The 14,184-nt window shown below is 41.1% G+C and overlaps 1 protein-coding gene across 1 annotated transcript; it reads left to right on the forward strand.

The window, feature by feature from the left end:
* Positions 1-2,661: 2,661 nt before the first annotated feature.
* Positions 2,662-13,329, forward strand: slc2a11a (solute carrier family 2 member 11a). Its single transcript, XM_038697756.1, has 12 exons — positions 2,662-3,071; positions 3,464-3,562; positions 4,211-4,371; positions 6,803-6,927; positions 7,127-7,256; positions 7,373-7,521; positions 7,895-8,082; positions 8,688-8,798; positions 9,416-9,517; positions 10,187-10,262; positions 11,700-11,827; positions 12,484-13,329. Exons 1-12 carry the CDS (start codon positions 3,048-3,050, stop codon positions 12,700-12,702), a joined length of 1,512 nt encoding a protein of 503 aa, XP_038553684.1. The 5' UTR covers positions 2,662-3,047; the 3' UTR covers positions 12,703-13,329.
* The last annotated feature ends 855 nt before the right edge of the window (positions 13,330-14,184 follow it).

The raw sequence follows: 14,184 nt of genomic DNA on the forward strand, positions 1-14,184 counted from the left end.
TTCCCACAATCAAACCTCAATTGTTAAACGGTTGTACCGTTCTAAGTTTAAGCATTTGGTAACAGGAAAACAATTGTCAGTAATTAGACCTTAAAAGGTTAGCATTTCAGAATGATATCAGAGGAGAGGAACTTAACTTGCTTTCATGGATATATTGGCTGTTACACGTTCTTAGAGAATATAAGCAAGACACATGAATGGCATCAGATTATTGGACATGATAAATACCGAGTGACATTTATACATTAAACGGCATTTCAGCCGATGGCATGTAATACTTATTTCGTCCACTTGGGGAAGCTCAGGTTACATGAGGATAACTCTGATTAATCCTAAAACAATCTTCTCAGGAGCTGGGAAATTCAGTTACTTAACCTTAAATTCAAGCTGGCAATTAATAGAGTATAGGATGGGGATTGCGTGGTTAGGGGGTTAAGGAGAGTTTCGATAGGCTGTTTGTAATCTCTGGTTAGTTTCTTTGTCATTTTAACAATTCAGGCACCAAGAGGCTTATCTCGGCTGTTGCCAAAGGTGGCCAGTTTTACGATCAACTGCCAAGGAATACCACTTAGGGAAAGCGACCTTTCAATCCCCCTTCCTTTGGGGGTCGCTTCGGCTGTCTTTAGAGGGTTGGTAATCAAACCCCCCTCCTCCTTCTTTCTGGGAGAGAAAAGAGGAATTGAGTCTCCAAATTATTTAATATGAAACGCACAAATCCATACTGTTGGTTCACTACAAGGTTTAACAAGGAGGTGCGAGAAGCTAAACGACTGTACGCAGAGAGACTAAAGAACCAGTTCTCTGCAAACGACGCCACTTCTGTATGGAGGAGGTTCAGACAGATCACAAACTATAAACCCAAAATCCCCCACTCCATTAACGATTCTCGTCTGGCAAATGAGCTGAACCAGTTCTACTCAATCGGAGAGTCAATCGGACACCATCCCCCGTGACTCCTCCGCTCAGCTTCAGCCTCAGTCCACCACATCTTCCCCTCCCTCCTCAGAGCTGGCCAGCTCCACCCCCTCCCCTCTTCTCTCAATCACAGAGAGGGAAGTCAACGGTCTTTTCAGGAGGCAGAAACCCGGCAAAGCAGCTGGGCCGGAATCTGTCTCCCCATCCACTCTGAAGCACTGTGCTGATCAGCTGTCTCCAGTGTTCACAGACATTTTTAACACCTCACTGGAAACATGCCACCATCATCCCTGTCCCCAAGCAACCAAGGACCACTGGACTAAACGACTTCAGACCCGTCGCCCTGACCTCTGTGGTTATGAAGTCCTTTGAATGCCTTGTGTTGTCCCACCTAAAATCCATCACAGACCCACTCCTGGACCACCTGCAGTTCGCCTACAGAGCCAACAGGTCTGTAGATGATGCAGTAAACATGGCCCTTCACTACATCCTCCAGCACCTGGACTCCCCAGGAACCTACGCCAGGATCCTGTTTGTGGATTTCAGCTCTGCTTTTAACACCATCATCCCGGCCCTGCTGCAGGACAAGCTCTCCCAGCTGAGCGCGCCTGACTCCACCTGCAGGTGGATCACAGACATCCTGACGGACAGGAAGCAGCACGTGAAGCTGGGAAAACATGTCTCTGATTCCAGGACCATCAGCACCAGTTCCCCTCAAGGCTGCGTTCTTTCCCCCCTTCTCTTCTCCCTGTACACCAACAGCTGCACCTCCAGTCACCAGTCTGTCAAGCTCCTGAAGTTTGCGGACAACACCACCCTCATTGGGCTGATCTCAGGTGGGGACGAGTCCGCCTACAGGTGGGAGATCGACCATCTGGTGACCTGGTGCAGAAAGAACAGTCTGGAGCTCAACACTCAGAAGACAGTGGAGATGGTCGTGGACTTCAGAAAGAGCACAGCCCCACCCTCCCCCATCATCCTGTGTGACTCCTCAGTCATCACTGTGGACTCCTTCCGCTTCCTGGGCACCATCATCTCCCAGGACCCCAAGTGGGAGCTGAACATCACCTCCCTCACCAAGAAGGCAGGAAGCAGGAAGACTGCAGCTGACTCCTCCCACCCCGGACACAAACTGTTTCAGACTCTCCCCTCTGGCAGGAGCTACGGTCCATCAGCACCAAAACCTCTCGCCACAAAAACAGTTTCTCAGTTTTCCTCATTAACAAGGCCCGGGTCCCCCACTGACACTCCACCCTTGCAAACGATACAAATGTCTCTGCACATGTAAATACCGTTTCATCTCGTGTCGTGCTAAGACCTGGCACGTCGCACATATTTGTTGTTGATTGTTGATCTTTGTTGTTGTATATTTTTATGTTGTCAGTTTATATATTTATAGGTACACAATATTCTCTTCCTTGCGTTACTTCTGCACGGCACAAACCCAGAATAATGCACATGTATATCTGCAATGTTGTTCTTCAATTCCATATTTAGATATTTCCACATTTATTTATTTATGTTGACTGTATGTTTGTCTACGTGTAGCACCTTATCACCACAGCAAATTCCTCGTATGTGTAAAACACTACTTGGCAATAAAGCTCCTTCTGATTCTGATTCTGATTATTAAATATAGATTATATTAGAAAATATAACATATCAACAAATACAAAATAATAGGACATTATAATAGAAGTAGGCTACAGTTTACAATCCACGTGTCCGCATCCACCACCTTGTACCTGAACGTAACTTCTTCGTGGTTGATCTAAAACTTTACTAACCCCAGACCCTTACTGCGCACGCGTTGTTGTTCTTAATTACTCACCGAGACAGTAGCTATGTGAAGTTAATCCTTACCTCCACACTGTTACGCACAACAAATCTCTACGTGAGTAAATCATTGGTGTTGCATTTGAAGAGTCCTGGTAAGATATCAGCTCAGTCTCTGTCTCTCTCGGTTGATTGCAAAACTGCATCCAATCATAAAACAGCTTAACGCTGTCACGCGCGTGGTGTAGGCGCGTGCACGAGCATGCCTTGTAGAGGACCGCTATGTGAGAGGTGGGCTGACCTGTGTGACTCGCTGTTGGACTCAAGTCACTTTTTACTGCCACCTTCGAGTAACAATGTCGCATGCTGGTGCACAGAAGGTAAATCATAGATTAACTTTGAGTTTAATTCCCTTGTTTGATTTGTAGCTGAATTTCTTGGTGGCTGTGTATAGTTGCTATGAAGTTCGGTGCTATTTGAAGATATTTTGGTTTTTAACAATTTAACAACAAAACAACTATGAACCTACTAAGAAAGTGGAACCAATGACAGAATCTGCAGACTAAACTTTGAGAAGAAATATCAATCTTTGCAGGTGTAATTCTGATACTGTCTCTCCAGGTGCATGGCTGCAGTTGTTTTAAATAGCTTAGAGATTTACAGTCAGTGAAGAAACAAGTCGATCATTTACAGGTGATGCTGTGATTTTAGCAAATGAGTTGGTAAGATAAGTATAATCTAATGAAAAGTATCTATCTGTTTGTGTTAACAGAGCAGTTCTCTGACATTGGTGCTCATGGTTGCTTCTGCAGCCATTGGAGGTACTCTTCAATATGGCTACAACCTGGCTATAATGAATTCTCCCACAGCTGTAAGTTTTCATTCTAATTTCCAAATTGTTTGTGTGTGTGTGTGTGTGTGTGTGTGCGTGTGTGTGTGATCATGCAGTCGCAGCGGATGTCCCAGTGTTCCTAGGTGTTGATTATTCATAGACTATGTATAGGTTATTTACTTATGTGGTAATTGTTCCAAAAAGTTATGTCTACCAGTGAGAAGGTATGCCATTAACATTGTGGTACATTAATACTGATAATAAATCTGTAAGTGTATTTTGTGTATATCTGTTTGTAGACCAGAATCACTGTTATTCACATTTGGGTCACAGTGTAAATTGGCACATTCAAGAATTAGGCTACTTGTGTGTGTGATTAGTCATTCTCATTGTTACACATCCAGTTTTATTGTGCTTAAGAAACTAATTCTGGACACAGGATCTTTCCTCAGTATTTTGTTAAGCCGAGCAGCTGCACAGAGAAATCAAAAGCAGAAACTTCCAACAGCAAACAATTCTGCAACTTGCTAGTAGATACAAATATTTTATGCTTAGATCTTTGTTGTGATGCTGTAAATTTACCCTGTGAGGTCTGGAGTCAAAGGCAGAAATCACAGTGTGCATCGCCACAAAAATATAAACAGACAGACACCTATGCTCTGTTTACATGTATGTCTTCTCTTGCAGTTTATCCAAACCTTTGTCAATGAGACGTTCCTGGAGCGCTGGGACATTCAGTTGGAGGACTACCAGGTGACTCTGGTCTGGACAATGATTGTCTCCATCTTCTCATTGGGGGGCTTTGCAGGGGCAATTATCGCAGGACCCATGACCATACGCTTTGGGAGGTAATAGCTTTATAAGATCATGCTACTGTATGTAATTGTGTAACTGTATGAGTACAGAAGATTACAACTGAGATATTCATTGCAGTGTGCAGAAAGTGAATGATCAACCTGTTGACGTGCATGCATATGAATAAATAAAGAGACTGTTCATTTACGTTCCTTTCACGTGTATATGCATATGACCCTGCAAATTACAAAAACAAAAACAGATTGAGTTTTGATCTTCTGAGAAACAAATAAGCATCGGCCATGTTTGCATACTGTAATATTACTGTAACTGCCTTTAAGTTATTAGGCTGATGTTTTTATTTTATTGTGAACAAATCCCGCAAAAAGACCAAAACCAACTAAAATACAATACTTTCCGACTTCCTTACTCTTTCTGCTGCACTCAGCCCGAAACCAATTCATTCTTACTGAAAATGTACACTTTTTAAAAAACGGGTCACAAAAACAACATATCAATTTTGATAGTGCTAAATAATTTCCTAAAACTGGTTGGCACTGCAGTTTTTAGTAAACGTTACTCAAACAGTTTATTGGGGACTATATTCGGTTGCAGATTAAACACATTCAGTGTCCGTGTTCATGGTAATAAAGGAAGAGGTGCAACAGTGCTGCTATATGGAGAAAAGTAAAAAGATAAATAAAAATAATAATGTAAATAATAATAAGACACATAATAAGACTCACAAAAGCGAAATGAGAGTAATATTAAGATCAATACAAGCAAAACAAAAACATTAGGAAAATGCTGAACTAAAATAATGGGTCTTAAGATTTATTTTAAAATACTGTTAAAGTTTGACAGTATTTTGATCTGGGAGGTTGTTCCACAGATGTGGACCATATACACTAAAAGCTGCCTCTCTGTATTTAGTTGTCCTTGCCATTTAGGTTACTACAAGGCCAGTGCCAGAGGATCTGACAGGTCTATTGGGAACATATGATAAAAGCAAGTCTGATAGATATTGAGGTGCTATTCCGTTTAGTGATTTGAATACAAATAAAAGTATCTTAAATCTATCCAATGAAGGGACTTAAGAACGGGTGAGATGTGTGCTCTTCGTCTGGTCTTGGTCAATACCTGTGCTGCAGCATTCTGAATGGTTTGTAGCTTATTATGTACTTCTGGGGTAGACCAGAGAAGAGTGTGTTGCAATAGTCAAGTTGGTATTAAAAGCATAGATAAGTTTCTCATTGTCTGTTTAAGTGAAGGATGGCTGTACTTTAGCTATATGTCTGAGGTGGTAAAAGGCATTTTTGTGACATAACTGATATGTGATCCTGGTTTGGACCAAGATTTTTTACTAGGGGCTTTTTATTTTGTGTCAAGGATTAAAGGTTTGAGTACAGTAGCTTTCTTCTGTCCTTAGTTCCTATAATTAAATCCCCTTATCTTTGTTCAGCTGTAGGAACACAGCTAACAGCAACTTATCAGTAGGACTGGTGTCATTAGGTGATAATGAAAAATATAGTTGCATGTCATCAGCATAGATATGGAAATCAATCCCATGCTCCCTGATTATGTATCCCAGCGGTAACATATACAGACTGAACAGTACCGGGCCCAGAATGGAACCTTGATGAAACCCACAAGATATTCTCATTTAATCACATTCAGATAAATAAATCCTAAACCCATTCAGGACCGAGTCTGAGAGGCCAACACAATTCTGTAATCTGTTGATGATGATGTCATGGTCAATAGTGTTAAAATGGGTTAGTTAGCTGTAGTTTTTAGTGGCCTCTAGCAGTGAGGTTTCAGATTGCAACACTACCTTCCCAAGCGTGCGCTCGTGCACATGCTCAAACTTATGAGTGAGCCAAAACAGAGGCCGACACACCAGAGACAGCGTTACACAAAATGCTGAAAACTTTTTGGTGTTAAGGGACTCTATTTCGTTACTTGCGGTGTTGTACAGTTCAGAATCAGTAGGCAAGAGGTACGGGAGCGTGCATGAACGTCACAGCCGGGTTAACCAATGAATTTCGGGGAAAAGCCAACCGGATATCTTCAGATAGGAAGCAGCATAGTGGTTGTTCCAAGCGACCGTGAAAGAAAGCATGTGGTTAATTTTTATGTGAGGTTACAACTTGTTCAGTAATAGCCAGTAAAAAAGTGATTCATTTGATTAAAAAAATCACATAATACCCCTTTAGGTCTATGAGTACTAATATAAAGATTACAAATCATTTACAACTTTGACTATCGATGTTTCAGTGATGATGAGGGTGAAAGCCAGAACATATTTGAGGTTGGTCAGTATGAACAGGTCAAGGTTGTTTTTCTTTATTAGGGGTTTAACAACAGCAGTTGTCAGTACTGTGGGGAAAATACCTGTCACCCGGTTACGTCTTCAGAGGTAAACCCCAAAACCACAACAGTTGTAAGCAATCTATTAACTGTGTCCTTGTTTCCCCTCCCAAGGAAGAAATGCCTGCTGTTGAACAACATTTTCCTCATGACTGGTGCACTCTTAGCTGTGACGAGCAGAGCTGCCAAGTCTTTTGAGATGATAATTATTTCACGTGTTCTGGTTGGAATAAACGCAGGTATGTATTTGTGTTAGTAAATATTTATGTTTGCCTTCAATACTGTCAGATTTTCCTCTGACTTACTGGACAGTATATTTGTAATGCATGTAGCAGACTGAAATGAGAACTGAAGTATTCTGCGATAATAATGCTGTGGGTTAAAAAAAAAACGGTTAGAAAAAATAAATCATCAGAAACTTCACTGTGTCTTTTACAGGGATCAGCATGAATGTGCAACCTATGTATTTTGGAGAAAGTGCACCAAAGCACTTAAGGGGGGCTATCTCCTTGTCATCAGCTGTTTTCACAGCATTTGGTGTTGTGTTAGGACAGGTGGTTGGACTCAGGTATGGACACAATATTTGTCAAAACAGGCCAATCTTTTACTGAAAAAAACAACAACATCTGTGTGCTATAGATTTCAAAGATATCCACAGTAACGCTCTGGATAATTTATTTATAGAGAGATTTTGGGCAGTGAGCCATGTTGGCAGTATCTTCTTGCCAGTAATGCCATTCCTGGCTTCATTCAGCTCCTCACCCTGCCGTGGTTCCCAGAGAGCCCCCGATACCTGCTCATCGACAGGGGGGACAAGGAGGCTTGTATTAACGGTGGGTACTGAAACATGTCAACCAGTGTTGGAAAGTAACTCAAGTACAATTTTCATTTCATTTAAATAATGATCCACATTATCCGATATTTCACAAAAAATCTCACAATCCCATCTCACAACCCCCATATTTATCTTGGTTCCCTTTTTAGGGGACCAACTCCCTAGGTTGGTAACTACACCTATACCTCAACCAGCTGCAACATTAAAATGCTACCTGAGCACTTCTTCCACCACTGCTGTCAGCCCAGTACATTAATTTATACCTTTTTTATATACAGTATATAAGAAACATACAGAATAATAAGTTATAGCCAGAGAATAACAGTACAAAACATTTCTGGGTATTTAAGTTGCATTTTTGTTTTGGTCAGCTTTGAGGCGGCTGCGCGGCTGTGAGGTCCAGAACAGCGAGCTCGATGAGATTCTGCAGGAACAGGTTCAAACCAAAGGCATGAGGCCCAGCCGACCCTGGGAACTTTTTACTGATCGCTCGGTGCGCTGGCAGCTCATCTCTGTCATGGTCATCAGCAGCGCCATGCAGCTCTGTGGTAACGACTCAGTAAGACGAGCTGGCATCACTGTTTTAATGTGAAGTTTGTGTCTCTTAAAGTGTGGTTGGTTGTGTCTCTTAAAGTGTGGTTGGGTGTCTCCATAGAAAATATTGTTATAGCCATGAGGATCAGTGTTACTGATACAGAGGTGTACAGTAACAGTATCATGTGTTCTTTTGGCCTTCAGCTGTGTAGAAATTTAAGATGATCCATCAGCAGTTTGAGTTTCTTTACATTCCTGCAGGTCATATTTATAATGTATACAGGTGATGAAACATCATTGCTTGCTGTAACGTGCAGTGAATGACGTGTGAAGAGAGCTTGTTGTTCTGAATGTGCATTATTTACTAAAAGGCTTAGTTTCTTTGTTATTTTTGCTGTGCACATATGAGCGTTAATAATGAGTCTAACCTGCAAGAAGTTGCTTTCTCATCAGAAAGTGCTGACTAAATACTCCCGTGTTTCAAGGCTTTTAACCACATGCTTGGCAGTTTCAGGGAGGGGACAGGGTATTAACATAGTTACCCTGGTTTAATCAGCTTGTTAACAGCCGAAGCCCGTGTAATGATGCTCTGCAGCCCTCTAATATCTTCTTATGTTCTTTTTCTTTCAGATTTACTTTTATGCATCATATGTATTCAAGGAGGCTGGAGTATCTGATGATAAAATCCAATATATCACAATTGGCACGGGTACATGTGAATTCACAGCCTGTATAATGTGTGTAAGTATCCCTTGTTAAAGCACGTTACGTAACTGGCTAGAAGCAAAGAGAGACTGTTGTTTGCATTCTTCTTGAAGCTTTAACACAGACTGAAGATTAAGAACAGCCCCATGTACACTGTACATACGAAAGGATTTACATTTCATTTCACAGTTCACAGATCCCTTGGGCACATGATGATACACTAACAAGATATGAACACTTTACAATAAGATACACAAATTCCTAAATAGCTTCCAAGAGATGAAAAAAGTAACACATCTGGAACTACCTGTTAATTAGAGAAAACAAAAGAGTAGTCCCCGGGTATCTTTTAATGGACTGTATGTTGTCAGATGTAAAAAGTATAGTTCCAAGTGTCTGCAAATATTTGCTTTCTTATCAATACTTAGATGAGCATATTGATAGGCTCGCATGTCTGTACAGTAAATATGACTACACAGCCAGCAGCCGGTTAGCTTAGCTTAGCACAAACACTTGAATACTGGAAATATGCCACAAGTTCATAAATCCTTTACTGTAAAGTCTTAGATATAATTCGTTATAATAATAATATATAGTATATAGCCTACATTTATTAGAACAGAGTCTGACAAAAATATTTTCATTTTGTTCAGAACCTGCTGATAGAGCGCAAAGGTCGGAGGTTCATGCTGATGGGAGGGTTCATCCTCATGACTGTCTGGGCAGTTGTCTTTACTATTGCTCTGTTGCTTGAGGTATTACATCATTTATATGACTTACATATTTAACTCTTCCTATGTCACATCATGCATGTATGTATCTTCAGTGTTAAAAGTAAACAATGAAAATCAATCAATATCCATGATAATTGTGTGCATTTTCTACAGTGAACTTGTAGTAATTATTGAGTAATTATTATAGTTTTGTGTTAGAGGTCAGTTGTTGTGGATGTAAATTGTTTTTGTAATTGTTTATTGTCTATTGGCTAAACTAGACAGTAACTATATCCAACATTAAGACTGCTGGACAGACATTTCAAAAACTCAGTTATTAATAGCTTACAGATTTTGCCAGACTGACTGAATGTCTAAAACACATCCTGGTAGGTTTTATCACCCATGTGCTTATGTGTCACACTCACTATAGGCCTACATGTACATGAAAACACAATGCTGCTGTATAAAGGTAAATGACTGATGTGAGAACAGTAAAATCCGGTGATGTTCACAGTTTACTAAAACATTTCTGTATGTCCGTCAGTCCACTAGGAGGCAACATAAGTCAACATTTATAACTTAAAGACTCGTCAAAAATCTATGATCCTTCTATGAAACATAAAAGTGTTAGAATGCTTGATCTGGTTTCTTTTCTTCTTACTTGTGAGTTGCTCACTGTGGATATTTGACTCCCCCCCATGCAAACAGCACTATGTATCCTGGATGCCGTACCTGAGCATGACATGTATCTTCACCTACATCCTCAGCTTCGGCATGGGACCAGGTCAGTTAAACATTTTTGGAGACTTTCTGCATTAGGGTTTTACATGAAACAGTCTCAATGTCGTCTGTAGAGGTTCTCAGTCATCCAGATTATAGCTGTCCAAGGAAGGTTAAAATCAAGGGCAACAGGACTTGGTTGAAGATACTAAAACACGTTTCGTCCCTCATCCAAGAGACTTCTTCAGTTCTGACTGGTAACGTAGGGAAACTCAGCTATTTAACCTCTGTGGGGTTGTTTGCCAAGATGATCGATACCGCTCGTTCATTAGTGCTCTGTTGTAACAACAGTTGTTATGGTCGCTGGAGCCACCTGTGGCCGAGTCTGATTGACCATCGTTGGCATTTTCACCTGAGGCTGACAGCGAACGTTTATTTAGTTTCCTGGGAAGTGACGAAAGGACAGTATTGTAAGAGGGGCATAACGTTAAGTGGTGGCGTAGACCCCCTCCCCTGTTAAGCGACAGCTTCTCAACCCGGTTGTAAATGGCTTCCTTGACACTTGGTGATCCTCAAACAAGTGTCCTTTATCCTTCAGATGTAAGTAAACTGCAGAGTCTTGACCTGAGGAGTTGGCCCTTCAATGTTGAGCCATGCGTTTGTGTAGTGGTTGTTTAGTTTTCCTAATCTACAGGTCTGTGCATTCCTCACTGCACTGGACCGCATACACTAGATTGCTTGTGTTTGGGTGTGCGGTCTTTGGGGCGGACTGGTAAATGTCTTAGCGTGTTCTTGGGTTTGAAAAACACAGGAATGTGGTGTTTGTTGAAAATCCTCCTGAGTTTCTCTGATACTTCAGACACGTATGGAATCACAATGTTGTTGCATTTGATCTTCTTCTCCTCATCCCCTGTAGTGTATCTTGTGGCTGTTTTCACAAAGGTCCATTTAGGTTATCCACAGACTGTAAGTGCCCCCTTCAGGTCGTTCAGTGCCATCTCTCTGGCCTGGACACATGTTGGTATGTTGTCCCTAGCTTATGCTCCAGTGGGTGGTGGGAATCGAAAAGTAGGCATTGGTCTGTGTGTGTGGGTTTTCTGTATACTCCACTGTGCAGGATCCTGTCATTTTCAATGTGTGCACAGTCCAAGAAGACCAAACCGTTGTTGTTGACATCTTCTTGTGTGAACTTGATGTTACTGCCCACGGAGTTTATGTGTTCTGTGAAGGCTTGCACTTCATGGGTTTTCATTTTGACCCATGTGTCATCAACATACCTGTACCAGTGGCTTGGTGCTGTTCCTCTGAAGGAGTTCAGGGCTTTGCTCTCCCCTGACCTCCTCATCAAGTTTGTTTATTTATGTCATTATAAATCATCATTATAAATCATTTATGTTATGCTGTGTCCAGTATTGGTCAGGTTATAAACCTATAGCTATTTATATTTCCAAGGATGTGTTGCTGAAGCTAACTCTGCTCAATATGTTATATTTCACCTTAGCTGGAGTGACCGGCGTTCTGCCCACAGAGATCTTCAATCAGACAGCTCGACCGGCAGCGTACATGATCGCCGGTTCCATGATGTGGCTCAACCTTTTCATCACTGGAATGATCTTCCCTTTTCTGGTGGTCAGTCTGTCATTAAATCCATCCAGCTGTCAGCGTCTGGGTCCATATATCCACCCGTCCATCCATTTAACAAACATGCAGTGACATTAAACCAGTATACAAACATATATAGGGGCTCTAAAAGTATACCCACACATGTGTACACACACGTACAATATTTTTAATAATACAAAACTAAGGCACTGTTTTAAACACGAGTTTTATGGCTGGGATTCTGGTTAGGGACAGCTGATGCTGGGATTCTGGTTAGGGACAGCTGATGCATATTGTTTCCTGCCTCCATCTCTACTACATCTAATAACATGAAAAAATGCTTTTATGGTAAATAAAATTTTTGTAGTTTTAAATATAAACATCACATCTTTTCAATGAATTAGGAGACTACCAAGCCAACAGGAAGCATTAAAAACTTCTTAGATTTTTTTCTGGCTGCTAAAGGCACCCTATAGCGCCTCCCAGAGTTCAGAGTCTCAAACTGAGGAAATGAGAAATGAGGACAGTCTTTCAGCATACTCAGATTCAGATTGCTTTATCTCTAACGATCATACCAAGATATGGAATTTGGAGTTGGCTCAGATTGAGGCAGTAAATTAGACATTGAATTCAACCATGTCTTAACACCAGTCTGACACCTTTCCTTGGCCTTTCTTTTACAGAGCGAGTTGAGTGAGTACTGCTTTGTGCCTTTCGGAGCCATCTGCCTGTTGTCTGCGCTATATGTCGGCCTTGTTCTGCCTGAGACCAAGGGGAAGTCCCTGTCGGCCATCACAAGTGAATTTCACAAGCTCAACTTCAAAGGCCAGGACGAAAAATCTGCATCGCAAACTCAAGCTCAGTATAAACTGGGTGAAGTGTGTCTTTCCACGTCCTTGTAGACAGACATTTGCTCCTGAAACACACCACATCCACCAGACGCCTCACTTTGACTTGATCTGCTTGAGCTGGAAGAAGTCATGCACAGTCTGACAGGGATGGAGGAATGTTCACTCTCTTTATCCCCAAAAGCAACTTAGATCTACTATAACTCCTTTATCTGGAGTGTGTTTTATATGAAGAGAATTTATATTAACTATAGAATTATCTTTGACATCTTCACATTTATACTGTACACTTCTGTTTTGCTACTCTGTGTCACTGATTGATATGAGACAAAAGTAATTAAAGCTACTGTATATTGAGCTGACTTTGGCCGAAAAGAAGTCCTCTGCTATATAGGAAGTCATGTGTTTTATGTTATCGGATGCAGCAACAGCGGTTGCTGTGTGGCAGATCGTGCACCATATCAAAGAGAATGTATTTAGACAGAAACAAAGATGTGAATATAAACTGTATGCATCATTCATAAAAAACTAGGGTGTCATGATGTTGAGCATTCATGCTTTTAGTATTGACTGAAATCTGTTGTTTTTACATGAATGGAATATGTGCCATTGTCTATGTTTTAATATTTCTTTTCATCCCTCTTGTTTAAACTCTGAGCTAATAAAAGTATCTTATATCACTGTAGTTTTTCATATTAAATTTTTTAATCATCAAAAGGTGCGTTCCAAATATACTACAGTTATAAAGTCACATAAAATGTGTCAAGAGCTGTGTAAGTTATTTATTTACCCGGTGTTGGTTGGTTTTGACCCCCCTTTCACCATCACACACATTCACTCTCACTACAACCACAATTATAATTAATGTGAGAGAATTTACTTGAGACAAACAGCGAAGGCGTTTTTATTTATGTCCTTGAGGAGGAGGTAGGCAGACCTCTTGGTTCAGAAGTTCAGACTTACATTTAGCTGACATGTCAGAGGTCGCTCGCCTCTGGAGCAATTTAGGGGTTAAATGTCTTATTCAGGGACACATTGGAACTCAGGTCTCTCACACCAAAGGCGGGCATCTTATCCATTGCGCCATCACCACCCCTTGTTGGTCAGTCAGACTTGTTGGTTTTGTAGTTTTTTTTTGTATTTGCTATATATGACACTGTCTTATGTAAACCCTTAAGCCTTTAATCTATGTGCCAGACCCACTGGGCTACTGGAAATGTGAAACAATTTTGTGTGCTGGATTGTAAAGTGTTACCAATATGTCTTATACAGTTATGGCTGACTTGCCATAGACAGGCTACCAAACCACACTATTAAACCTCCAGTATGATCACTTTAATGTCATTGTAAGCTGTGTGTGTGTATGTAAATGTGTGCGAAAGCCTTGCAGTGGCTGTGGCAGAAGGACGACTTAAAGCTGGAGCTGGACGACATGCAGAAAGAGAGAGAGCGCACGCAGCATGGAAAGAAGGGAAAGACTGGAGGATGTACTGAAATCTTGCTCTGTGAGATGGCAGTTGCTGACTCTGGTCATCC

The sequence above is a fragment of the Micropterus salmoides genome, unplaced genomic scaffold (assembly GCF_014851395.1).
Source record: "Micropterus salmoides isolate LMB-PRFRI ecotype aquatic unplaced genomic scaffold, ASM1485139v1 Ms_hic_scaffold_4, whole genome shotgun sequence".
Classification (NCBI taxonomy): domain Eukaryota; kingdom Metazoa; phylum Chordata; class Actinopteri; order Centrarchiformes; family Centrarchidae; genus Micropterus; species Micropterus salmoides.

Bases quoted from the DNA above. Each gene is read 5' to 3' on its own strand.
- slc2a11a (XM_038697756.1), top strand. From the start codon at position 3,048: ATGTCGCATGCTGGTGCACAGAAG. The intron at 4,372-6,802 runs GTAATAGCTTTA...TCCCCTCCCAAG, and splicing joins ATGACCATACGCTTTGGGAG to GAAGAAATGCCTGCTGTTGA. The intron at 6,928-7,126 runs GTATGTATTTGT...TGTCTTTTACAG, and splicing joins TCTGGTTGGAATAAACGCAG to GGATCAGCATGAATGTGCAA.